Source organism: Suncus etruscus, chromosome 11, assembly GCF_024139225.1.
Source record: "Suncus etruscus isolate mSunEtr1 chromosome 11, mSunEtr1.pri.cur, whole genome shotgun sequence".
Lineage (NCBI taxonomy): Eukaryota > Metazoa > Chordata > Mammalia > Eulipotyphla > Soricidae > Suncus > Suncus etruscus.
In genome coordinates, this window is record NC_064858.1 from 35,800,108 (window position 1) to 35,827,477 (window position 27,370).

The 27,370-nt window shown below is 38.6% G+C and overlaps 2 protein-coding genes across 2 annotated transcripts in view; one reads left to right on the top strand and one right to left on the bottom strand.

Annotated features, from left to right (window-relative positions):
* BORCS5 (BLOC-1 related complex subunit 5) overlaps nt 1-27,370 on the bottom strand; it is a 714,757-nt gene that overhangs the window by 194,064 nt on the left and 493,323 nt on the right. The window lies entirely within an intron of this gene.
* LRP6 (LDL receptor related protein 6) overlaps nt 1-27,370 on the top strand; it is a 138,395-nt gene that overhangs the window by 37,098 nt on the left and 73,927 nt on the right. Inside the window, exons 3-4 of the mRNA XM_049782908.1 lie at nt 15,600-15,797; nt 26,878-27,074. Coding sequence (XP_049638865.1) covers nt 15,600-15,797; nt 26,878-27,074 — 395 coding nt within the window. The remainder of the gene's footprint in view (nt 1-15,599; nt 15,798-26,877; nt 27,075-27,370) is intronic.

Genomic DNA, 27,370 nt, shown 5'->3' on the forward strand with positions numbered 1-27,370 from the left:
ACCTTGGTCCTGATCCTTGGCTAGCGCTTGCAAGGCAGTCTCTAGCGCCACCTCGCTGGCCGTTTTTTGAGATACTAAGATTTCAACTTAACACTTCTTGGGGTAGGGTACTGTGAAACTATAGCAATTATAAGCAAATAAAAAGGTGTGGAAAGATCAGGCACTCAATGAATTGAACATACTTTTGCATGCAGAAGGCTAGGGTTCAATTCCCAGCACTGCATAGACTCAGCATCACTGGGATTAAGCCTGGACCACTTCAGACATGGTCCCAAAATAACATATTAAAAATGCTATTTTAATAAATGGCTATATTAGGGTTTTATTTTGGTTTGTTTGTTTGTTTGTTTTTGGGCCACACCCGGCAGTGCTCAGAAATAGCTCCTGGCAGGCATGGGGACCATATGGGACACCGGGATTCGAACCAACCACCTTTGGTCCTGGATCGGCTGCTTGCAAGGCAAACACCGCTGTGCTATCTCTCCGGGCCCTATTAGGTGTTTTTTAAAAAGAGATTTTTGTTGGGGTTGGAGCGATAGCACAGTGGTAGGGTGTTTGCCTTGTATGTGGCCGACTCTGGACGGACCTGGGTTGATCCCCAGCATCCCATATGGTTGGTTCCCTGAGCCTGCCAGGATCGATTTCTGAGCACAGAGCCAGGAGTAACCCCTGAGTACTGCTGGGTGTGGTCCAAATTCTCCCCCCCAAAAGAGATTTTGTTGTTATTTAGAAACCAAGTAATTAGGGGCTGGAGAGATAACATGGAGGTAAGGCGTTTGTTTGCCTTGCATACAGAAGGACGGTGGTTCCAATTCTGGCATCCCATATGGTCACCCGAGCCTGCCAGGAGCGATTTCCGAGCATAGAGCCAGAACTAACCCCTGAGCACTGCCAGGTGTGACCGCAACACAAACAAACAAACAAACAAAAAAAAACAAACCAAAAAAGAAACCAAGTAATCAGAAATAGAAATCACAAATTTTACCATCCAAGACAAAGCAGAAGTCTTCCACACACCATGAAAGCAGCAAAGGGAGAGTAAATGATCATGCAAGGAGTCTATAGAGTTAATCCCATGATAGTATACTTCAGGGGTGGAGAAACCCTGTATCTCCTAGGTTAAGGGAATTCCCTCTACTGTATCCCCAATAGTTACTGTGCCTATGCAGGGGGATAAAGAAAAGGAGAAAAAAAAAGCACAAAACAATTTTTCCACATGTTTATTGATTGATTGATCGATTTTTTTTGACGTCTTTATTTTGGTGTGGAGATTATGGTTGATGTCTCCAATATTATTTTATTTTATTTTGCCTTGTCTTTCTCTTTCTTTTTGCACTCGATCATGATTTGATTTCAGAACCAAGACTATTGTGTGGTGCCTGTCTTTACTGCTATAGTGCTCACCAGTTATTTAATTCGATATTTTTTTCTGTATTGTTGTGGTATTTCAATTACCTTTTTCACATCCTCTCTCAAACTGAGGTTGGAAGCCTCTAGAGGGACTCTGCCCATTTTCAGCGTATTTGACTTTTGACTTCTCTCTTTTTTTCCCCCTCTTATTTTGTACCCATATCTATTGCTTTTCTTTCCTTTAAACAAAACCACATACCTCGATTTTTCTAGCTCTGCCTCTTAAATAGAGGGGGAAACAAGGGCAGGTTTCGGGACCAAACAGATATGTGATTACTAATAGTAAGCCAGACAAAGAGGGGTCCACCTACTCTAGCAGCTCGGGAGGTGATGGTGGGGTATATGGGTTGTAGAAAGGGACCTGGAATGGGGGGAGAACATAGTTGGTGATGGGTATTCCCCTGATTCAATGTTAATATGTACCTAAAATACTACTGGGAAGGGTATGTAAGCCATTATGGAAAAAAATTGTGTTTTTAATCAGAAACTTTCTTTGTCTTATATGTATTATTATATCAATTATATTATATGTTATGTTATGTCACTATATTATGTTATGTTAGTTTACCTCATTATGTTAATCAATTTTGTCTCTTGCATAAATTCTTACAATAAAAAAAAAGAAATTAAAAAAAAGACTGTTTCAACATGTAGGAAAGACCAATTGTATTACACAGGCTATGTACCAAGTAAAGGCATTTTAATTTTATCATAAATTAAACTTAAATAATTTCAATATTTTAGTCTGAAGCAATAAAAAAAAGAAATTACAAATTTTATTTTAAAAATTATTGGAGACGACCATATATGACTATTGAGCATAATTTGTATGTTTTAATATGTCTTACTGGCTTTGTTGGGTAGGATTATATATGCAGCTTCAAGAATCAAGAATGATTTATATGGGGCCAGTGAGATAGCATGGAGGTAGGGCATTTGTCTTGTATACAGAAGAATAGTGGTTCCAATCCCAGCATCCCATATGGTCCCCCGAACCTGCCAGGAGCGATTTCTGAACGTAGAGCCAGGAGTAACCCCTGAGCGCTGCTGGGTATGACCCACAAAACAAACAAAAAAACAACAAAGAATGATTTATAAAATTGAAATAAAAACAAACAAAATAATGATTTGTGTTCTATTATGTATCTTGATACAATTTTATTTGTGTGTGTGTGTGTGTGTGTGTGTGTGTGTGTGTGTTTTGGGCCATACCAATGGTGTTCAGTGGTTATTCCTGACTCTGCATTTAGGAGTCACTCCTGGTGGGCTTGGGGAACCTTAGGGGATCCCCGAGATGGAACCTGGGTCAGCCACCTGCAAGGCAAGAGTCCCACCTCTGTATTGCTCTTTCCCTGGACACTGTTTCAAATGTTGCCTTAATTAGTCACTTTTGTATGTAATAAAGGGTAGGAATTTATTTCAGTTTAGATTTATTAAAACTGAATATTGTGGAGTATTTTTATAGTTAGTGGAAACTAGATTTACTTGAGTATATAAATAGTAGACTAGGGATTGTGTTTGGAAAAATAATTAATCTTGCTTAATGTTGAAATAACACGTTTACAATATGACATAATAAATTTGTCTAAAATGTGAATAAATGATTGGCACCTACCATGATTATTAGTTGATATTTTTACATTCCCAGTTTCAGAAATTTACTGATTATTTGTTGAGATAATTTTACTTTCCTGACTAAGGAAGTTTGACACCTTGAATTATCATTTAAATATTTTTTTTAAACTAAAATGACTTCTGTCTTCTACCCCCTGCTCAATTTAGAAGTATATTTTCCAGGGCCGGAGCGATAATACAGTGGTAGGTAGGGTGTTTGCCTTGTACGTGGCTGCCCCAGAACGGACCTTGGTTTGATCGAGTCACATATGGTCCTCAAGCCAAGAGCGATTTCTGAGCACATAGCCAGGAGTCATCCCTGAGTGTCACAGGATATGGCCCAAAAACTAAAAGCCAAAAAAAAGGTATATTTTCCAGAATGCATTTCAAATGGATATGAGGCCAGATACAACAATAAAATTACATTTGTATGGAAACTAATAAAGCAGTATTCAACAACATGGTTGAGGTTTCATGATTTTTTATGAATTACAGATGTTCATATTATTGCAAAGTGGAGCTATAATCATTGAATATTAAGTTAATAAGTTGATCCTGTCTTAATTCAAAGCCAAAATAAATTGGAGGTCAACTAAACTACATAATTGGAGAGTTGGTAATTGTTGCTATAGAGAGATGGCTCCTATATAAGCCTTTCGCTTTGCTTTTGAGATGATGTGAAGATAATTATCAAATAGTGAGTGCCCTAAGCAATACTGAAATTGGCTTAATCTGATACTTGTTTTGATTTTGAGCCACAGGATGCAGAGCTGAGGACCTCTGCTGGTGCTGCAGTTGCTTTGGGCAATGCTAGGCTTACTTTCAGTGTTGTAGCTTGAACCTGAGACTCACATACACTCAAGGCCTTGGAGGCATGCATCTACCACCATGAAGCTGACAAAGTTTGGGGCTGTACCTTGAGGTACTTGGGGTTGCCCTAGGCTTTGAGCTCAGAAGAGACAGGTTGCTCCTGGTGGTGTTGGGAGATGGAACCTACTAGATACTGAACTTAGGCCTCCTGCATGGGAAGCTTGCTCTCAACCCATTGAGCTAAAATTTTTCCCACCTCCTAAAGCCTTTTGTCTTTCCTCCTCCTTTTTGGGTTGTGCTCAGGACCTACACTTGACTCTGCTAAAGAATCTTTCTTGGTGGTGCTTGGGGGACTGGATGTGATGCCAGAGACTAAACAGTTTGGCTGCATGCAAGACAAGCACCTGAATTCTCCACCCCCCCCCCCTCCAGCCCTTGATGCTGATTTTTAAAACACTGGAGTGATGATATATAATAGAGGTAGTTGAATTTATGAGGTTAAATTAAGTGCTTTTAGGTAACCATAGTTCTCTAAACTAGGTAACCTTTGAAACAACACAGAACAACCAAATGAAGCCTACTCCTTAATATGTATACTCAACTTTTTCTTTAATTTTTGGCAAGAGTTTAAAATAAAATGAAGTTGTAATTAAGGTGATTACTTCAGTCAATTTTTAGGATTAAGGAGAGATTTTTAGCTTCGGTGCCAAACAAAATACTCTTTATTTGGAAAAAATATTTTTATTAAGAGGGGCATACCTATCAGTGCTCAGGAGCTACACCTGGGTTTGTGCTCAAGTGACTCTTGGCAGTACTTAGCTGACCATATTTGGTGCTAGGGATCAAACTGGAGTTGACTGCATGCAAGACAGGCAACCTTTCTTTTTATACTGTCTGGCTTCATAGAGTTTCTTGGGAATGCTGTTTTTTGGGAAATTTTCTTTCCCCCTGCATCTTGAGATCTCTATTCTGCTAGCAATATGTTATTTTTATTCCATTAACTTATCTTTAAGTAAAAAGCATGCATTTATTTGTGCCATGTCTGGTTTACACATATTTGAGGGCATAATAAGTATATTAGTTTTTTTTGTTTGTTTTTGTTTTTGGATCACATCTGGCAGCTCTCAGGGATTCTCCTGGCTCTACGCTCAGAAATCACTCCATGCAGGCTCGGGGAACCATATGGGATGCCGGGATTCGAACCATTGTCCTTCTGCATGCAAGGCAATGCTCTACCTCCACACTATCTCTCGGGCCTAGTAAATTAGTTTTGTCTAGCATTGTGCTTGTACTATGAATGAGGGAATACAGATTGGTAATCCTTTCTCAGTGCTAAAATATACTCAATTGGCCCAAATTATAGTCCTCAGAACATCATGGCTAGAAGAGACACAATAGACATTTGTTATCTACTTTGGATACAGAATATACTTTGTGTGACTTCATTTTTGTTTGTTTTGGGACCTCCCAATTGTGTGGAGGACTGTCACTGCATGGACAGTTCTCAGGAGTACCATGAGATTCCTGGGATCTATACAGGGCTTGTGCATGCCAAACATATCTCTAATCATTGACCTATCCCTGTGGCTCTCAGTCTGATTTTGGAGGACAAATCCAACGGATGTCTACTTTCCCCACTTCAGATATTTTCTTATCTCTTAATGTAGACAGAAGAATTTGGAATGGCGGGCTGGAGAGATAGCACAGTGGTAGGGTGTTTGCCTTGCATGCAGCCGATCCAGGATGGACGGTGGTTCCAATCCTAGCATCCCATATGGTCTCCGCTGCTTGTCAAAAGTGATTTCTGAGCACAGAGCCAGGAATAACCCTGAACTGCCAGGTGTGACCCAAAAATCAAACCAAACCAAACCAAAACAAAACAAAACAAAAAAGAGTTTGGGCAAAATGAAATGCCCAATGAGATCAGCTTCTGTTAAGGTCTGCCCCATATCAAATCCACCCCCCTTTGGTTTTTGGGTCATACCAGGAGGCGGCGTTGCACCTGGCTCTACCCTCAGAAATTGCTCCTGGCAGGCATGGGGAACTATGTGGGAAGCTGGGATTTCCGTCCTGGATCAGCTGCCTGCAAGGCAAATGCCCTGCCATTGTGCTATCTCTCTGGCCCTATATCAAATCCCTTATAATATCTTCTGAGCAGAGTATTTACTCCTTGTTGGGTCAGTGCAGCATACTTGAGTGCTGGTTCTTTAGGACACATTACCTTAAATTTTTCTGAGCTCCTTGAAGACAACTCGCCCTGAAACGTGGATGGTGGTAGTGATGTATGTCTGCTATGGAGAAAACTTAAGTAGAGTGTATTCATTTTGCTGTTGTGTTTGGAAAATAACATTTGTCTTTAAGGTTCTTTCTTATCACTTCTTTTGGCAGCTAAAGCCTTTGGGGAAATGTTCCAAGTAAATGTTGGTAGTAGTTTTGTTGATGAAGAAAGCGATAGGATTGGAGCAGTAGTACAGTTGGTCAGACATTTGCCTTGCAGACAGCCAACCCAGGGTAGATCCCTGGCATCTCATAGCCCCCTCCCTGAGTCCCACCAGAAATGATCCCTTGGTGCAGAACCAGGAATAAGCCCTGAGCACTGGCCGCAGAACAATACAACAAAAATGAGTTCCAAGGAGCAAAAGAAATTCATTTAAAATGATTAAACTTTCTGCTATTATATTAATGACTTCATTGGAATAATAATCATACATTGCAATAATTTTCACAAATGAGCTTGCTACTGTACTTTTTTTCCCTTACATTCTTTCTCCTTTTTTCCGTTCCATTTTATTTTTTATTTTTTCTTAACTTTTTAAAATAACTGCTTTCACTTATCTGGAAACAAATGTATTATGATCAACTATGTCTACTGTGTGATACATCATACATTTTCTTTAAATAAATAAATAAAATGAAAATAAATAAAAAGATCTACCACATTGTTCATAATACAGTTGTTTCAGGCATTAAATATTTAAATATCAGTTTCACCATCAGTGTGACCTACTCTTCACCAGTGTCTTTAGTGTCCCATCTACCACCATAGTCTGCCTCCTTGCATACAAATAATAAAATAAAAGTATATACAAATTTACTTCATATTATTATAACAAACAGATTAAAGGCAAATGAATTACTGGCCCAGTTTTAGGTTTTTGAATCAAGGCCATTGCTGACTTTAGAGAATGTAATTGATGCTTACTTCTTCCTATTTTCAAGACTGATTTGTGTAATTAATTGAAATATTTGGAAATGAAACAATTCAGTCCTTTAGGCCTTAAATTTTCCTTATTGTAAGAATTTGTCAGTTTATTTATATTAATTTTGGGGGGCCACCAGTTGTAATCCCCTGAACACAAAGTCCAGAGTAAAACCGCACTGGCCCAGTCAGGAGCGATTTCTGAGTGCACAGTTACAGTAGTTACAGAGTAACCTCTGAGCATCACAGGGTATGGCCCAAAAACCAATTAAAAATGAGAAAAAAAAAGAAATAACAGAAAATGTATTGCAATTAAAAGGAGGAAACTTTAAAAAGAAAAAAAAACAATGAAACCAAAACTAAATTCCTTAAAATAACAACAATATTAATACAAATTTGGTAGACTAACAAAGAGGGAAATGCTATGATCTTCTAATAGTAGAAATAAGTGACATGGGGCTGGAGTGATAGCACAGAGGTAGGGCATTTGCCTTGTGTGCTGCCAACCTAGGACAGACCCAGGTTCGATCCCCAAGGCCCCCCCCCCAAAAACAAATGAAATAAAATAAAAAGAAACAAGTGACTACCTAATAGACCATGTACTTCAATGAATATAATCAAACACAACTTTTCCTCAAATATTTTTCCTTTAAAATAACTTTATTATAGCTAATGAATATAAAATCTGACAAGATGCTTTAAAATGTTTTTATGAAAAAATAAAATCCATCTTTGTTCCCTGTCCTCACAAGATAAAGAATAAGATTCAAAAACATTTTACATGAAACTAAACGTGAAACTTTAAAAACTAGATAGAATATGTCACATAAAAAGCTAATATAGGGGCCGGAGAGATAGCATGGAGGTAAGGCGTTTGCCTTTCATGCAGGAGGTCATCGGTTGGAATTCCGGCCTCCCAGGAGCAATTTCTGAGTCTGGAGCCAGGAATAAGTCCTGAGCACTGCCGGGTGTGACCCAAAAACCACACACACACACACACACACACACACACACACACACACACACACACACACACACACACACACACACACACACACACACACACAAATAAAGCTAATATAAATGGGGCCGGAGTGATAGCACAGCAGTAGGGCATTTGCCTTTTATGCAGCGGACCTGGTGTGTATACACACACACACACACACACACACACACACACTGTCGTTTACAGTACTGTTGATGATATGGTTTCATACATAGTACTTTACCACTTTTCAGTTTACCTCCTTCTTGTATTCATTTTTGACATCTTTGTGCGGTTTGTCTTGCCCATTTCTTGTTTGTTTGTTTGTTTTTTGTTTTTGGGCCACACCGGGCAGTGTTCAGGGATTACTCCTGGCTCTTCACTCAAAAATCGCTCCTGGCAGGCTCGACGTACCATATGGGATGCTGGGATTCGAACCACCATCCTTCTGCATGAAAGGCAAATGCCCTACCTTCATGCTATCTCTCCGGCCCTGTCTTGCCCATTTCTTTTCATGTCTTGTCTCTTAATTTCTTTCATATTTATTCTATTTTTCACTCATTTTTTCCTGCTATTTGTATTCAGATTGTACACATTCTTTGAGGGTGCACTCAAGAATTTTAACCTTACTTTGCTTATTTATGAATTCATAGTGCATTTTATCTCCTTATTAACCTTCTCAATATAATTATTATTCTACTTCAGTTTTTCTAACCCCAAAGACATTTTCTTTTCCCATAGACATTCTTTAAACCTTAGATTTATTATTCCATGTTGAAATGAAAAGATGAGTAATGGCTTTTTATTTTGATGAATGTAAAATAAATAAAATAAATAAATAAATAAATAAAGCTGTATTGATAGTACAGCAAGTAGTAAAGCAAGTTTGCCTTGCATGTGTCTGACCCAGGTTTTGATCCCCACATCACATATGGTCTCCTGAGCCTGCCCAGAGTAATTTCTGAGCGCAGAGCCAAGAGTAATTCCTGAGTGTCTTTGGGTGTGACAAAAACAAAACAAACACATCAAATATAGAGAAATACAGTGATTTTTTTCCTGTTGAAAACTCAGAATAATCTATTGTTTTTTTAAATAATACAATTTTGTTTAAAACATGATGGTTCCTTGGACTAGAAAGATGATATGGATAATTAAAGTGCTTGGAATCCTTGAAGTCCCCTTTTCTTATATAGAAAATATTTACTTAATGGCAGAGCACTTACCTGCAATATGAGGCTCTAAATTCAATACTTAGTACCCTCAAATAATTCTTATAAAGAATGTCTGGGTTCTGTTATATTATTCTTCAAGTTTCTTAAGTAGTAGAAGCACCTGCTGTGGAATTTGCTATTATCACTGGTCCCATGCTAGCAAGCAGCACAGTACATGTTCACTTAAGGTATGTCTCTTAGGGGGCAGGCTCATAAGTTGTTTGCTTTCTCATTCACATATAGTCTCCTGAAATTGCTGCCAGTACTTGCCTTACAAACTGGATTAAAGAACAGGATCAAATTAGCTATCGTTACTGGGGGGTTGGCTTGTAGCCTCACTTGATTGAATTATTCCTTTTCATGCTGTTGTTTCTGCTTTTGGCTCTACTTTTCCCCCTACCTCCCTTTTTTCCCAATTGTCAGAACTCAGATCTGACCCTGTCCCAAATATAAGGAAAGATTGGAAAGCAATGGCCTATTGTTTGTATTTTCAGCCTGTGATTCTACTTAAGATTCTTTAAATATAGGAAAGTATAGGTAAAATGTTGGCTAACCCCCTAATTTGTAAATGGGTCACTGTGGAACATTCTGTGAATGAATGCTTAGAGGATTTATATACCTCATGTCATCATAGGAATCTTTATATTTTATTTTTTACCTTTATAATTCTGAAAGAATTAATGAAGTGTGATGAAACACTTAAAAATTATCCCTGCTAAGATGGGATTTTCAACTCCATTCTTTCATAAAGAAGTTGCTGTACAGGATTAACACCTTGTGATGTCCACAATGACAGATTCTTGAGAATTTGCAGCTGTATCATCATGGCAGAGTTCAGTGAAACGTGGAAAGGTGAACCCGAGAGAAACAATGAGAATACTCAAGGGAAATGACAAAGGCTTATTTCTCTTCACAAATAATAGCTCTTCCGTGTGTCACAAGGTCATTGAAACCCTTAGAAAGCACTGAAATAGTGTCGGGAGAGATAGCACAGCAGCGTTTGCCTTGCAAGCAGCTGATCCAGGACCAAAGGTGGTTAGTTCGAATCCCGGTGTCCCATATGGTCCCCCGTGCCTGCCAGGAGCTATTTCTGAGCAGACAGCCAGGAGTAACCCCTGAGCAATGTCGGGTGTGGCCCAAAAAACCAAAAAAAAAAAAAAAAAAGAAAGCACTGAAATAAAAATTTTAAAACATAAGTTTTCTTTCTTTGTTTTTGAGTCACATCTGCCATGCCAGTACTTAGGTTACTCTTGGCTCTACGCTAAGAAATCGCTCCTGGAAGGCTCGGGGGACCATATGGGATGCTAGGATTCGAACCACTATCTTCCTGCATGCAAGACAAATGCCCTACCTCTGTGCTATCTCTCCAGTCTCCCCCCTCCCAATTTTCTTTAAAGTAGTAAAAGCTTGGTTTGAGAATGGATTATAAAAGTACGCTCTCAGAGGTGACCTAGTTGTAAAATGTCGAGGCTTATTATCAAGATTTATTAGATATGAACTAGTTTTGAATTAAAGGGAATATAGGTAGTGCTATAAAAATCTGTACAGTGGAGCACTGAGAAAGAGTATTCAATTTTATGAGACTGGTGAGGAGGAGCTTAGAGCCTAGCAGTTTTTGGCCAGAGATATGAGGCCTGGAAATGGATCATTATTTTTAGTCTGTAGGAACACTGTGTTACACTCCATTGCCAATGCACATTCAAGGAATAGTAGCAAACAGCTTGTAACTGGAGCAAGGTAGAAGAAAAATATGAAATTCAACTCGTTCTTTTTTTTTTTTTTTTTTTTTTTGTCGTCTTTTGGGCCACGCCTGATGACGCTCAGTGGTTACGTTTGGCATTATGCTCAGGAATTGCTCCTGTCTTGGAGGACCATATGGAACACCAAGGGGATCCAACTGCGGTCCATCCTGGGTCAGCAGCATGCAAGGCAAACCCCCTACCACTGCGCCATCACTTTGGCTCCTCAACTCGTTCTTTTAAGGACATGATTTCTGTTGTAAAACATAAATGATGGACTAAGAAGCAGGTGCAACTGCTCAGATTAAAAGTTACCTTCCCTTGGTGTCTTTTTGTTTGTTTGTTTGTTTTTTGGGTCACACCCATCAGCACTCAAGGGTTACTCCTGGCTCTATGCTCAGAAATCGCTCCTGGCAGGCTCGGTGGACCATATGGGATGCTGGGATTCGAACTACCGACCTTCTGCATGTAAGGTGAAATGCCCTACTTCTATGCTATCTCTCCAGCGGCCCCCCCCTTCCTTGGTGTCTTTTATTGACAACTGTTACCTTCATTGGTGTTTAATTGTTACTCCAGTGTTCTCTCGTAGCACCTTATTCATCACTCTTGCTGCACTTCTGAATCATTACCTGATTTTAATGTTTCATAAGGAAAATAGTTTAGTCTGCTTATTTTTGTATTCAAACATGTAGTCAAACATGTTTAGCTTTTAATGTGATGTTTAGCTTTCAATAGGTGCTCGGTATATGTAAAATGATTAAATAATATCTTGGAAACTTTTAAAATACTCTTTTTCTCTTCCTGTGCTTCTTTATTAAATTTGTAGCGAGTTTTTAATTTAAAAGTTAAATGGAAATACTTTGTATTTATAAATACCTGTTACTTTAAATTTTAAACAGTTGACAAAATAGAAACATTGCTTTATTTAAGAATTCTAAAATTTCCCACCACCATTACTGGATATATCCCCAGTGACCCCTGAATCAGGAGTGGTCATAAACCCCAAATGCTGCCAAATACCTGTCTCACCCATAAATCTGAATTCTTGATTGGATTTCATCTCAAACATCTTGGTAGTTAAAAGTCTTCATGTAACTTTATTGAAGTTACATGACTTGTTTTGTATTAACCTCCTCTGCCCTCTCTTGAATCATCAGGGCTTGCATAGATGCCTGGCTGTGGTGAACACATCTGCGACTGTGTTCCAGGCATTGCATATCTGGAAGCATTGCTTGAGTGCTTACTTAGCTGTTTGCAGTGCTTACTGTGTCTTTACTTCTTCAATAGCTGTGCTTGCAGGGCTCACACTCTTAGTTGAGTCTATGGTTATGGTTGAAGTGTTTACCTGGAGGTTATTGCAATGCTCATACTCCTATTTGCCAAAGGGTGCTTGTGGTTGTTGTGGTGTGCTTGCACATCTTTTTGTTTGTGGGAGGGAAGTCTTGGACCCCTTTTTGTTATGCTCACACATTTGATTGCTGTGTGTGTGTGTGTGTGTGGACCCTTTTTTGTTATGCTCACACATTTGATTGCTGTGTGTGTATGTGTGTGCATGTGTGTGCTGTTTGTTTCAAGTAGTATAGCTGCTGAGTTTGCAATATGTTTGTGGCATTCGAACTTGGTGACCATTGCAAAGTAGGTGCTCTGAGCCATAACTTCTAAGCTGAGTCTTATAACTTCTAATATGCGACCCATAATTAAATGTAAGCGTCACAAAAATTTGACCACAGTAAAAGGTTTCTGAACATACAATAACTAAAAATTAACTCAAAGTTCTATGTGTTACAAACTTGAGGTGTTTGTCAGTACTTAACTGTGCTGCACTTCTCCAACAAAAGGATGGAAGGAGTTTAAGTCCTGTGCCAAGCCACTGTGTTGATCCAACTTGATTGATACTTCTTTAGGTTGAATTATAAGTTGTCTGTTAGCTTTGACAAAAGTGACAAATAAGTACTCCATTACTAAAATTCTTTTTGAGCTTAATTCATTTGTTACAACTTTCATTGATGGGCTTATTAGTTTTATTTATTTATTTATTTATTTATTTATTTATTTATTTATTTATTTATTTATTTTTGGTTTTGGGGGGTCACATCCAGCAGCACTCGGGTTGCTCCTGGCAGACTCAAGGGACCATATGGGATGCTGGGAATCAAACTGGGGTCTGTCCTGGGTTGGCTGCATGCAAGGCAAATGTCCTACCACTGTGCTATTGCTCTGGCCCCAGTTTTAAAACATTGTTTTTTGTGATGGCTTTATTTTGGATGCTAGCCCTTTATCTGAGGTGCTATATGCAATTTTCCCTCCTATTTGTAAGGATAATCTTTTAAGTTTAATCTAAATTTCTTTTCACATAAAACATTACTTTTTAATTTTTTAAACATTTTTGGGTTTGTTTTTGGGCCTGATGTTCAGGGATTACTCCTGTGTCAGTACTCAGAAACTACTCCTAGCAGTGATCAGAGGACCATATGGTATGCCAAGGATTGAACCTGGGTTGATCGTGTGTGTAGTAGATGCCCTACCTACTGTTCTATTGCTCTGACCTCAAAACTTGTATTATTTGACATAGTTCCATTTATTTCTTTATTCTTGTCAGTGGAGTCTAATCATAAATCACTGTATTTTATAAGCTTAGCATTTCCATTGTTAGGACTTGTCTATACATTGTGCAACTTGTGATTGAATAGTTAAGATAAAAAGACAGTTGTTACTGTGGGTGTGTAAACACAGTGTTCACACCACTAGAAGGCATTTGGTTGAACACTTTAAAATAGCTATGTATTTAATTTGATACATATAAATACTTGTCTTCTATTCAGGTATTACTTTCGATCCAGAGATAATTTTTTCTATCCAAAGATCTCTCAGGTTTTCTTCTTAAATATCCGTTGCTGTGTTCTCTGGCATTTCCTTTTGGTTGGAATCCTTAATCGGTTTATGATTTAATGTTGAGTGTAGTTTTATCTGTCATTTTATTACTTATACCCTTATGCCTTTAAGTTTTTGCTTTGTTTCAGTTTACCTACTTTTATTTACTTACTTACTTATTTTAGTTTTTGGGTTATATCTGGCAATACTAAAGGGTTACTCTTGGCTCTTGTACTCAGGAATAACTCTTGGCAGCACATGGTAATCCAGGTGGGATGCTGGGGATCAAGCTCGGGTTGGCCAAATGCAAGGCAAAGATCTTACTCACTGTACTCTACCTCACCCCTCTCCATTCTCCAGTGTACTGTAATTTCTTCATTGAATTCTTACTTTTTTAGGGATGGTCTCCCCAGCAGTAATATAGAGCGGCACCTTGTAACAAAAGTTGTCTGGCATTGTGAAGCCTGTTGGTTAGGTGCTTGGATCCAGAGATGCTGTGGGCTTCCAGGTCACACCTAGTTATGAGCAGGGAACATACTTCAATGGGGTCAGACTCAGACCCTTATTCACCAACCCTGTAAGCTTGCTCCCTGGCTCTTTATTGAATTTTAACTATAATTTTTGAAATGTTTTGGTGGGGAGTGAGGGTGTTCTTAATTTGGAGCAAAAGGGACCACATGTTGATTCATACCTGAAGCTTATATGAGTATACAATGTTACTTCAGTGGCACAATAATTAAAGTAGTAAAATTGTTCTAAGGGAAGTTTCTGAGATTTTTTTTTTTTTTTTTTGGTTTTTGGGCCACACTCGGCGGTGCCCAGGGGTTACTCCTGGCTGTCTGCTCTGAAATAGCTCCTGGCAGGCACGGGGGACCATATGGGACACCGGGATTCCAACCAACCACCTTTGGTCCTGGATTGGCTGCTTGCAAGGCAAACACCACTGTTCTATCTCTCCGGGCTCCTATAGTGCTATTTGTAAACCAAATACTAGAGGGCATTTTATATCCACTGGTGCTAGGGATCACTTGTGGCAGTGTAAAGGGGGTCATATGTGGTGCCAGGTGTTTGACCTCAGGTTGACTGCTTAGAAGGCAAATATCCTACCCACTGTACTATCTTCTACTCGTCTTGAAATAATATTTATTTTGTCGCCAAATCCTAGTGTTTCTTACCTTTGAAGTATACTAATCCTGATAGAGTAGAAACCACCAGATCCATAGCTGGCAGTCCTGGTTGGGGAGGGAGAATGTCGAATTTAGGATTAAATCTAAATCAAATCTAGGATCAAATCTAGACCTTCATAAATGTGTTCTGTCACTTGAGTCAGATATGAGCTTCCCAGCCCTTTTCTTAAAGTTGCTATTTTCTCTTGTTAATCAGTAATCTGTGGGGTGTTACATTGAGATAAAATTCATATTCTTTTTCCCCAAGAAATTTTGATTTCATGTTTTTATAATATCTTTAATTGCCATGGTAGCGGCAAAAGGTAAGTTACTAAATTTTTGGTAATGATTTCTATGGGTTTTAGTGTTTTTATAAGACAGTTATTATAAACAGTAATAATGGTGCTGGAGACATAGCACAGGGATAGGGCGTTTGCTTTACTCGCAGCTGATTCAAGATGGATGGTGGTTCGAATCCCGGCATCTCATATGTCCCCTGTCCCTAAAAACAGAAAGGCAAACAAAAACAGCAATAATGACAAAATGTTTGGCTGTTGACTTGCATGTCATGGGTTTTATTTATATGATTTCTAGGTTCATGTACTGGACAGACTGGGGAGAAGTGCCAAAGATAGAACGTGCTGGAATGGATGGTTCAAGTCGTTTCATTATAATAAACACTGAAATTTACTGGCCAAATGGATTGACTTTGGATTATGAGGAACGGAAGCTTTATTGGGCAGACGCAAAACTTAATTTCATCCACAAATCGAATTTAGATGGAACAAATCGGTAAGTTTAATTTACAAATTAGTATATTATTGTGATGCTAGGACTTGAACTTCAGAAGGGCATGTATTCTGCTGAGTCCTCAGCTTTATAAATTTATTTCTAAACTTTAAACTCTGTGATGTCTTGGTAGAGTAATAAAGCTATAAAGTCTGATTTTAGTAAGAAAAAATGTATTGGACTAAATGTCAAAGAGAATAGTAGACTTGCAGTTTGTTCTTTTTGAAAAATAAAACAGTGGCTTTTCAGTGCCTTTTCATTGATCTTGCTCAGGATAAATGACAAAATATAAAAATAGTAGACTGTTTATTCCTTATAATGTCTTTTTTTTTTTTTTTTAAATCTTGCTAGGGGCCAGAGCGATAGCACAGCAGTAAGATGTTTGCCTTGCACAAGGCCAACACAGGGTGGATCTCGGTACAAATCCCGGCACCCCATATGATCCCCTGAGCCTGCCAGGGGCAACTTCTGAGCACAGAGCCAGGAGTAACCCCTGAGCACCACCAGGTGTGACACAAAACATAAACAGGGGTTACTCTGGCTCCACACTCAGAAATTACTCCTGGAGTGCTCATGGATGCCAGGAATCATCATACTTGCTATACTGTCACTCCTGCCCCTCACTGTGTTTTTGATAATAATTAGTATATTTTTAATTTTATTTGAAGAAATCCCATTGCATTTTCTTTGAATGTAGTTTTGTAATTCTGGGCCAAGGATTTGTCATCATTGGTACAAATAAAACATCATTTGATTACCTTTTTTTGCCATAGATGAGATATACCATAGCCTAGAGGGAGATCATTTATTTGTCTTTTTTTCTCCCTCTAACTTATGCTTAATTTGACACAGTCCAGTTCTATTTATGATGTAAAGAACTGCCAAATTGCATTTTATAACTGCTTAATAGTGTGTAGGCTCTTTATATCTACCTAGATAAACTGAAGAAAAGTAATGAAAATTTAAAGTTAGGAGGAAAAAAATAAAACCTTTCTCTGGAAATTATTACTCTAGAGTCAGGTTAAGGTCCTTAATTTTTTTTATTATTATTTCATAATTGAGCAAGTAAAGGAAAAGGGCTGAAGTTGCTCAAGGTGTGTCTGAGAATTAGGTGTGAACCAAATCATACAGATTTTTACCATTTTTAAAAAAAATTTTTTGGGCCACACCCATTTGATGTTCAGGGGTCGCTCCTGGCTAAGCACTCAGAAATTGTCCCTGGCTTGGGGCGACCATATGGGACGCTGGGGGATCGAACCTCGGTCCTTCCTTGGCTAGCGCTTGTAAGGCAGACACCTTACCTCTAGCGCCACCTCGCCAGCCCCAGATTTTTACCATTTTAAGAAAGGCATTGGGGTTCCTCTGCTTTCTCATATCTTCCCCTAAAGCTAAGCACTTCATTGCTGATTTAACCAGGTCTTTTGAAACTTTCCCCACTTGCTGAGCAAATAGCACAAATAAGATCTGCCAGAGTCTCTTGGACTTGCTATAGGGTTTATTTTGAATTAATTTTTTATTGTTTTGCATTCAGAATCTACTGACAGATTTTTGTGCATACGTTTTCCCCATTTAGTTAATGCAACTAAAAGTTTAATTAGGATTTTTGTTCTGAGTTCAATTTGCTGAACACTTCCAAGTGCAAACTCCAAACAGGTGTGGCAACAAAATGATAAAAAATAAAAAGCTAGCATTTAAACAGTCTAATTCTTGTATCTCATTGTAGACAGATGTCCACTTTTTCTTACCTTTCACACTTTTCCTCACTTTAGCAACAAAGCTACTTGTTTCTTCCCCAAAGTGTCTTAGAACTGAGACCTAGGTTTCTGCTTTTGACAGCTGGTTTGATGGATATGCTAGTATTGAAATAGGGAATTCAGGAGAGGATAGATTCTCCTTTTTGACTCCCCCCCATCCAGTTGTTCTTTTAATGAATAAGTGCTGTTGAGTCCATCTTTGCACGGGTTTATTATGTTTAGGTTCACAGAAATCTATTATGATAAAGTCTAGGGAGCTTTGGCTAAATGGGACTGCATCAGCTCAGCTGAGCAATCTCAGGAGATAAAATTTTATGTTCATTATCAAGTTAATGGTTAGTGAAGCCATGTACTATGAACACAGGGAAACTTTTATATCATTAGAGACTTAGACAAAGATTGCAACCAATCACCTCCCAGAAGCCTTGAAGGCCTCAATAAAATTGAAAGGTGTTCTAGACTGATTGAATGGTGTGATCAGCCATCTTTGTTCACCTGAATTCTAGGAGACCACTTGGTCCCGGGAAAACAAACATAGTTGGTGAAATACTCGACTTGTGAAGAAATTGCTTCTCCCAAAATCAGGTTAAAGAGTTTTACCCAAATAAGCAAATATTAAGTATAATGGCTGGAAATGAGAATTATAAGAAGGTAGAATAGGAAAGAAGTCTTATCTGTACTAGGGAATCTAGTTCTTTCTCAAGATTTATTGGACACAGGTGTGGCAATAATACCTGGCATGAGTGTGCAATTTAGACAGAGAATTAAAAATGTAATTAAAGCTAGATATGATTGAACCCAAGTGGTGTTAGAGAATAAATAGGTTTACTTTATCAGCAGACTTTGTGCTACCAGAAACATACAGGAGGAAAGGAGAGAAAAACCCACAGGGGGTGTGGTGGGGGGAACACCCTAGGAAGTATGGTGTTTACCTTGCATGTTACCAAATCTAGCATGAGTCCCTTTGCATCACAACTGTCAGGGTTCACTCCTGAGCTCAGAATATACAGGCAAAAGGGCCCATATGGATAAGCAGCTATTTCTAGTTGTTTCAGATTCTACCTTCCCACTCTGTGTGATGGGAATCAAAGTGAAGCTGTAGAATGAGTTTTAAAAATTACTTGCTTTTCTCTTCTAGAAATGTAAGTTTAGACCAGGTTATTTTCATATTGTAATGGAATTGATCCCAATTTTTAGAAAAGTACACAACTTTCTTTGAAATGCATGCAATAAAGGCAGGGTAGTAAGAATGAATCAAAGAAAATAGTTTTCTATAATTTAATGAATTGTAATAGGGAAAAAGTTAGCTAAGTTCACAAGGCTATAGCATGTATAAAAATAGTACCGTATTTTTCGGCGTATAAGATGACTTTCGAAACAAAAAAAAAGTCAGCTGAAAATTGGGGTTTGTCTTATATGCCGAGTATATCCCGAAAAATGTTTCAATATGCCGCTAAACGAAAATTGTCTGAATATTGCCACAAAACGAATTTTCCAACTCGATCCTGCACCAATCACTGCAAGGCTGCTTGGGCCGCCTCTCTAACTCAGCCAATTCAAGCAGGCTTTTTATGCATGCAAATTAGACAATGTTCTGGACCCGAATCTACACTGTAAAAAGCCTACTCAGATTGGCCAGAGTCAGAGAGGAAGTCTATTACAGTATAACCTTTGAACCTCTGCTTGTTGTGATTGGCTCACTGTGGTACATAGAGTTGCAGTACAGGAACTTTCTGTCTGATACAGCGAATATAGGCCTAAACCTATGTTTTAACTGCAAAATTAGGGGGTCGTCTTATACGCCGGAAAATACGGTATATTTAAGCATTCCCTTAATGGTGATCGAGCATGATCTTAGCTGTTGGTGTTTTGTAGAGACGATGTTTTAGCTTGAAGAAATTTGCTTCTAATTTCACTGCTTTTTACTAATTTGAATTTTGTTCAATGGTTTAATTGCATCTATTAAGATCATTATGTGATTAAAAAATTATGATTGTATTGCATTAATTTGGTTTTAGTTAAACCAACCCTCCATTCTTGGGATAATTGGCATTTGGGTCATGAGTTTTTAATACTACTTGGTTGAGAATTATGTCTGAGCTTCTTCTTTCCTTTGACAGTGATCAAAACCATGACTTTATATACATGACATGGACTCTGCTGCTGAGCCATTTCCCAGCCCGAGTCTGACACCCCTTCCCCTTTTTTTTGGCTTTTTGATAGTATCCTTCTTAAGTTAACAATACTGTATTCCCTCCTATATAACACATGTTTACTCTGCTATCATTTCAACTTCTTTTACAAGTTTTTTTTTTTTTTTTTTGAGTTTTAAACCCACTTTCTATGACTATTACTGTTCTTAATTTTTTGTTTGTTTGTTATTTTGGGCCACACCTGGTGACGCTCAGGGGTTACTCCTGGCTATGTACTCAGAAATCGCTTCTGGCTTGAGGGACCATATGGGACACTGGGGGATCGAATCGCAGTCTGTACCAGGCTAGTGCGGCAAGGCAGACAAATGTCTTACCGCTTGCGCCACCACTCGGCCCCAACCTTCAAGTTATTTAACAAATAAAAATCTTGAAGATACTTTTCACTTTTTGTATCTATTCCCTCTCCTCTCCCTCTCCCTCTCCCTCTCCCTCTCCCTCTCCCTCTCCCTCTCCCTCTCCCTCTCCCTCTCCCTCTCCCTCTCCCTCTCCCTCTCCCTCTCCCCTCCCCTCCCCTCTCTTCTCCTCCCCTGTCCTGTCCTCCCCTGTCCTGTCCTCTCTTCTCCTCCCCTGTCCTGTCCTCCCCTCCCCTCTCCTCTCCCTCTTGGGGAACATCAGACAGTGCTCAGGGGTTACTCTGCTCTTGGCTCTACACTCAGAAATTGCTCCTGGCAGGCTTTGGGGGACCATATGCGATCCTGGGGATTGAACTCTGGTCAGTCCCTGGTTGGCTTTGTGCAAGGCAAATGCCCTACTGCTATGCTATCACTTTGGCCCCTCTATTTTTTTTTTAATTGTTTTCGGCTCCTTTTTTTTTTTTTTTTTTTTTGAGCCCCATTTGGTGGTACGCAGGGACTACTCTTGGCTTGGTATTGATGGGAATCTCCTCCAGCAGTACTGAGAGGGCTGAAGTGTGCTGGAGATTGAACCTGGGACCCCTGCAGGCAACACAAGCACTCTGGCTCTTTGAGTTGTTTCCCAGTCCCATTTTCTTTATTTTCTACTTTATTAGGGATCAAACCCAGATTTCATGAAAGACCTTCTATTTCTTTGGTTAGTGTTTTCTCTCTTGTCATTTCTACTTTATAATTTGCTTTAAAGATGATTTTTCTTTTGTTTTGATTTTGGGATCACACTTGGCCATGCTCTGGGCTTACATCTGGCTCTATGCTCAGAGAATCATTCCTGGCAGGGCGGGGGTGGAGGTGGTGGTGGTGGTGGTGGTGCAATTTATGGTGCTGGAAATCCATTAGCTGTGAGCAAGACAAAAGCACTCTACTGCTGTCATCTCTCTGTGACACCAACAGTGATTCTTTTGTAATTCTTTTCGTTGGTTCTATCACCTCAGTTTTAGATAATTAATTTGTGTTATTTTTAATGGCTAGTATGTTATCTTAACATGTTGTAGGTATTTTTGAAATCTGTTAGAGTTTTTTTAGTGCTAACTCCATATGTTATATACATTTACTGTTTGTAAAAATACTATTATCCTATTTATAATTCGTTTTAATATCAGCTTTGTAATGACATTTAGCAATATATTTGTTTTCTTTCTTTTTTGGGGGGTGGTGGTGGTTTTGGCCACACCCAGCAGTGCTCAGGGGTTATTCCTAGCTCTCTGCTCAGAAATAGCTCCTGGCAGGCACAGGGAACCATACGGGATGCTGGGATTTGAACCATCATTGGTCCTGGGTCAGCCACTTTGCAAGGCAAACGCCTTACCACTGTGCTATCTCTCTGGCCCTCTTATTTTTATGTGGAATTGTTTCCTTTGGTTTATAGAAGAAGGCAGAATTTATAATTAGCCTTCTAACTTTACAGAATGTGCGTATAAGAAATTTGGCTTTTTGCTTTCTGAAAATTTCTGGCGTTGTTTGCTTCTACTTTTATACATACCTTATTTTTCCGTTTGTCTCTCTGTACTTAACTTTCTCACTTTTCATTCTGCTCTATGTAATTTATCTTCAGTGTGGGACTTTATCTGGAAGAAAGCCCTGGAAGTCAGTTTGGGGAATTTACAGAGGATTAAGGTGTGATAACTCTTTCATTCCTAACTATGGATTCATTGTATTCATTCACCCTGGAGTGACCAGAACTCTCTGGCAGCTGTCTCAGATTTGTTTACCAGGGTTCCCATTTTTGTCTGTCTTGTGTATTTACTCTTTTGAACAGGGGACATTCCCAAGAACAATGCAGTGATGGTTGGGGGCCACCATTGTCACTCTAGCAGTGTTTGGATGTGTTTTCTTTCTATTTCTACCAAATAATTTTGTTTCTGACTCCTAATGCTGAAGTGCTGGTACCAGTTTCCATCCTTTTTTTGGACTGCTTTTTCACGTGGCTTTGTTGTGAATGTTGTCCATGTTGGTTTTGTGACCTAGTTTTTCTGTTGTCTTGTGAAAGCACACTGAAGGTTTTTGAAAAGTTCTGTTGCCTTTGGTATATTAAAATACTGAGATGTGGGGAAGCGCCCTTCCATGATTAGGTCCATATGTCAGAATTGTGACATTACTGCTTTGCCACAAGTTTCGGCAAGATTTATTCTGTACACAATTGAGGATTTCTGAGGTGGACAGTGCCCAGCTTTCTGGTAAGTAGCTAAGAGCAGAAAATACATATAGGTGTGATAAGTCCAATTGGTCCAGAACTTTAAAAGAGGCACCTGCCAGGTTTGGAGTCAAAGGTCACAAGTGTGCATGGCATTGGGGAGCTCGAGGAGAGGGTGGGTGCCAGTCGAAGTGGCAGAAAAGGACAGACATAAGAAGAAAATGCTGCTCCAAGGTCATTAGTACTAAATTATAGCATCTTGAAGGCCTCAGTTTCTTTGGTCTCCATGCTACAGATTCTTCCCCCCCCCCCCACACCTTTTTAAGTCCCCTTTATTATTGTTGCTTACCATTGAAGAGCTGAAATTTGATTCTGCCTGCTGATTTTGTTGTTGATATCCCTGGTCAACAAGTTAGGACTATGTATCGTTATTTCCAATATTAGGAATAAGATATCATTGGCTTGACAAATCACCAAAAACTGATAAAAATGACCGATGGCCTTCTTGATGCTTTTCTTTCAGTTCTATTAATTATATACTTAAGATCAAGATATAATCTTTTTTGGGGGGGGGGTTGGGCCACACCCGACGGTGCTCAGGGGTTACTCCTGGCTTTCTGCTCAGAAATAGCTCCTGGCAGGCATGGGGGACCATATGGGACGCTGGTGATTCGAACCAACCATCTTAGGTCCTGGGTCGGCTGCTTGTAAGGCAAACACCGCTGTGCTATCTCTCCGGCCCCAAGATGAAGATATAATCTTATCAAACATTCACAAAGAGTCTACTTTGTCTACCTAATTGTGCATATATATTATATGAAGTCTGGGACTATAAATAGGTTAGCTTGTATTATTAACTTCTAATAAACTATTGATGCTAGGATTTTTAATCAATTAAAAATGTTACTACATATATACTAATAATACTTAGAGACGATAGAGATGAGGAGTGGAAGGACCAGCCCATGATATGGAGCTTACCACAAAGATTGGTGTGTGCACTTAGAGAAATAGCTATACCAACTATCATGACAATGATAATGAGTGAGAGAAATAATTTCTGTCTCAAAGACAGGCAGGAAGTGGGGGATAAGGAAGATTTGGGGGGATTGGTAGCAGGAAGGTTATACTGGTGAAGGGAGGTGTACTTTTTGTTACTGAAACCCAACTACAAACTTGTTTGTAACCATGGTGCCTAAATAAAGATATTAAAAATAAATAAATAACTAAATACTTAAGAATAAAAAATAAAAAAACTACTACACAGAATATTCATTTTATTTATAAAATGTGACCTATTTATACATTTCAGAAATAATAAATCATTGAAAACTATATCTTAGGGCTGGAGCACTTACCTTGCACATGGCCAACCCCATTTAGTCTTTGGGACCCCATATCATTCCCCAAACCCTGCCGGAGTGATCCCATAGTGCAGAATCAGGAAAAAGGCCAGAGCACTGATAGGTATAGCACAAAAACCAAAAGAAAAGAAAAAATATATCCTAAAATTGAGGAATTGTTTGACATTTGTTAAGCATCTAGTATGGTGCTAAGTGCTTTTTCATATATTGTCACTTAATCTTCATTTGGAGGTTAATCATTCTCTTCAATGTGCAGATGGGTAAAACAAAGCTTGCAAAAGTCATATAAATACATATCATTTAAAACCAGATCTGGTGTATCATCAATATATTATAAGCCAATATTGTAGAGAGGGAGATTATTTTTTAATGCCTGAATTTTAACTATTTAATAACATTTGAAGAATTTTGTAGGTTTAGGATTCCCCATTTCATATCCCCCAGGATTTGATTATGTAATTGATAGGGTGTGTGTGAAAGATCTATCCCCTCCAGACAGTTCTCAGCCAATCAGGTCAGCAGTCTAAGGATAGGTCCATAGGACCAGGTGCTGGGTGGGCGGCCCTCAGTGTCAGGGATTGACCTGGCCACACTTGCTGTGGGGAGTCACTTCCAGTACTATATTATGAGATGCTTGGAAGACCATGTTGTATTGGAGATTAATACACAGTATCACAGAGTCACAGTGGCAATTGTGATTATTGTTTCCTCTCCATTCCCATTCTCCATTATTTTTTCTTTTTTCTGCTTAGTTGTTAGAGTCAAACCCATGGCTTCATACATGTAAGGTTATGCAATCTATCACTGAGCTACATTCCAGACTGTGATTTACAATTCTTTAAGAAGGTTCATGAAGTACTGCATATTTTTTAAAAATTATTTCTTTTTGTTTGTTTGTTTGGTTTCTTTTGTTTTTGGGCCACACCCGTGACGCTCAGGGGTTACTCCTGGCTATGCGCTCAGAAGTCGCTCCTGGCTTGGGGGACCATATGGGACGCCCGGGGGATAGAACCGAGGTCCATCCAAGGCTAGTGCAGGCAAGGCAGGCACCTTACCTCTAGCGCCACCGCCCGGCCCCTAAAAATTATTTTTCAGCATTACTTGGTAACTGCAGAATGATTTTTATGTCTTGTCATGTGAATTTTGGTCTGAACTGTAGGGCTTATTTTTATATTGGATATCAACTACTAACATTCCTATAAATAACAATTATTTTGTAATGAATATTAGTACTCATTTTAAAAGTATTTTTGTACTTATTTTCATACCACTTCTTTTTGGGAAATGAAGTTGAAAAATAATTTTAGGGAAGAGAGAATTAACAATGTAAGCAGAAAACTAGTGGGAGGCTGGCAAAATAGGTACAAGGTTGGGGCCGGAGAGATAGCATGGAGGTAAGGCGTTTGCCTCTCATGCAGGAGGTCATCGGTTCGAATCCCGGCGTCCCATATATGGTCCTCCCGTGCCTGCCAGGAGCAATTTCTGAGCCTGGAGCCAGGAATAACCCCTGAGCACTGCCGGGTGTGACCCAAAAAAAAAAAAACCACAAAAAAAAAAATAGGTACAAGGTTCTAACATATATAGTTTATCTGGTATGTAGTTATGTTTCTCTAATATATAGTCTTTAAATTTTTTATTGATATTACTATCTAAAATTAGCCACACAGAGTATACAAATTTTAATGTATTTAGAATTGTTCAGTATACCTTAGATTGTAGGCCTGGAGAATAAATAGTACAGTAGTAGAGTGTCTGCCCTGTCTTTGTGAGACCTTCAGATTTGATTGGGGCAATGTGATCTGGTGCCACAAAGAACAGTGTGTTCTCTGGTACACTGGAGCTTTGGGTCAACATTGCCATTTAAATGTGTAACTGCCAGCTCAAACAAAAGTGTGCACACACTACCACCAGTTGTCTGACCCCAGGTGAGCATTGTAACTACATGTGAGAGTCTAGTGATTACTACTGCCAAGTTGGTGGGACCCTCTCACCTCCCCAGTCAGCACAGAAACAAATTGAAGGGAATAGGAAGGGTAGTCATAAAAAACAAATAAATGAATTCACATTTTATTTCTAGCAGTAGATACTAATTCTACTTAGAAATGATTTTACTTTTTTTGAATTTAATAGCCTATTCTTAGCCTCAAGGAAGGACTTAATAATATTATATTATCCTTTCAACTTTCTGATTCTCTTTTTCCTTCTTGGACTATTTATGAAAATAATCATTAATAAAGTAAAAAAGGCTATTACTTTTTTTGATACTTTGTTTCAAAACATTATTTACTAATTATATGTCTCCATGTTTCTCTAAGCTCTGTGTCTTGTTATTGATTTTAAAAAAATTGACTGGATTCATTTATTTTCGTTTTTTTCTGGGTCTGGGGACCACATCATACAGTATTTAGTGGCAGCTTCCAGCAAGGGGTTCTGTCTCAAAGTTCTCAGGGGAGCATGTGGTTTTGTGGAGTCCTGGAGCTAAAGTGTCTTCTGTGTGCAAGACTTGATCATAGCCTATTGAGTGACCTGCAACTATTTTTATTTTTTAAATCATCTGAGTCACTTGTGAAATTTTGTATCTGCTTTGTCTCAGGAAAACACTATGCCAGTGTAGGGTTCCTTGTGCTGATAGACTTCTAACAGAAAACCATTTGTGAAGTGATTATTTGCTAGAATGAGGTTGGGATTTGCAGGGCATTTTTAGCCTGGTGGATGTTTTTATTCTCAATTATTGAAACCAGAAGAAGTGATGGAAAAAGGAGGTTCAAGTGCTTTGTTCTTCTATCAAGAAAGGAAGAAACATTGCTGATTTTAATCAGCTTACTAGTTCCAACTGTGTAAACCCTGGAATTTTTCTTTGTGTTTCCTTGTCTCCCTTAGAAAACATGAACTACTTAAAAGGATAGAAAATAGGAGTCCAGAGATGGGATAACAACAGTGTTAATAGTTGGGCCTTCTTTTTGTTAACTTGTAGTGATGCTGGGACCCGATGCCAAGTTAGAAGAAGTTTGTGGTTGGGGTTTTAGAGACCATGAAAAATATATATTAATTTACCATGAGATTAATTTTCATTGTGCTTTGGACTTGAAATTTTGTTACTTGATATTTATGTATGATAAAGATATTTATGTATTATAAATATATTTTAAAATAGGAAGTTTTAGCAAAAACTTTGAAAATGTTTATATTTTTCTCTTTGTGTTAATAGGCAAGCAGTTGTTAAAGGTTCCCTTCCACATCCTTTCGCGCTGACATTATTTGAGGACACACTGTACTGGACTGACTGGAATACTCACTCCATTTTGGCTTGCAACAAGTACACTGGCGAGGGTCTGCGTGAAATCCATTCTAACATCTTCTCTCCCATGGATATACATGCCTTCAGCCAACAGAGGCAGCCAAATGGTAAGTGATCTCGATTTTAAAATTCCAAGTTGGAATGAGTTTGTAGCTATTTTGATATTTGACTTTAGAGAGGGACAGGCGGAGGGAGGACATCTTTAAAGGTTGTAGGAGAGAATTAAAAAATAGGGAAAATATAAAAATAAATTTTATTTGAACAACTGCCTGATAAACTTGTAGCTTGATAGCTATCATTGGAGACCATTTTATTCCTTTGTTTGGGGCTGGTATTATGAAGGTAGAGAAGAAAATAAAATGAGAAAGTGTTAATTATATACACTAATATTTTTATAGAAAAT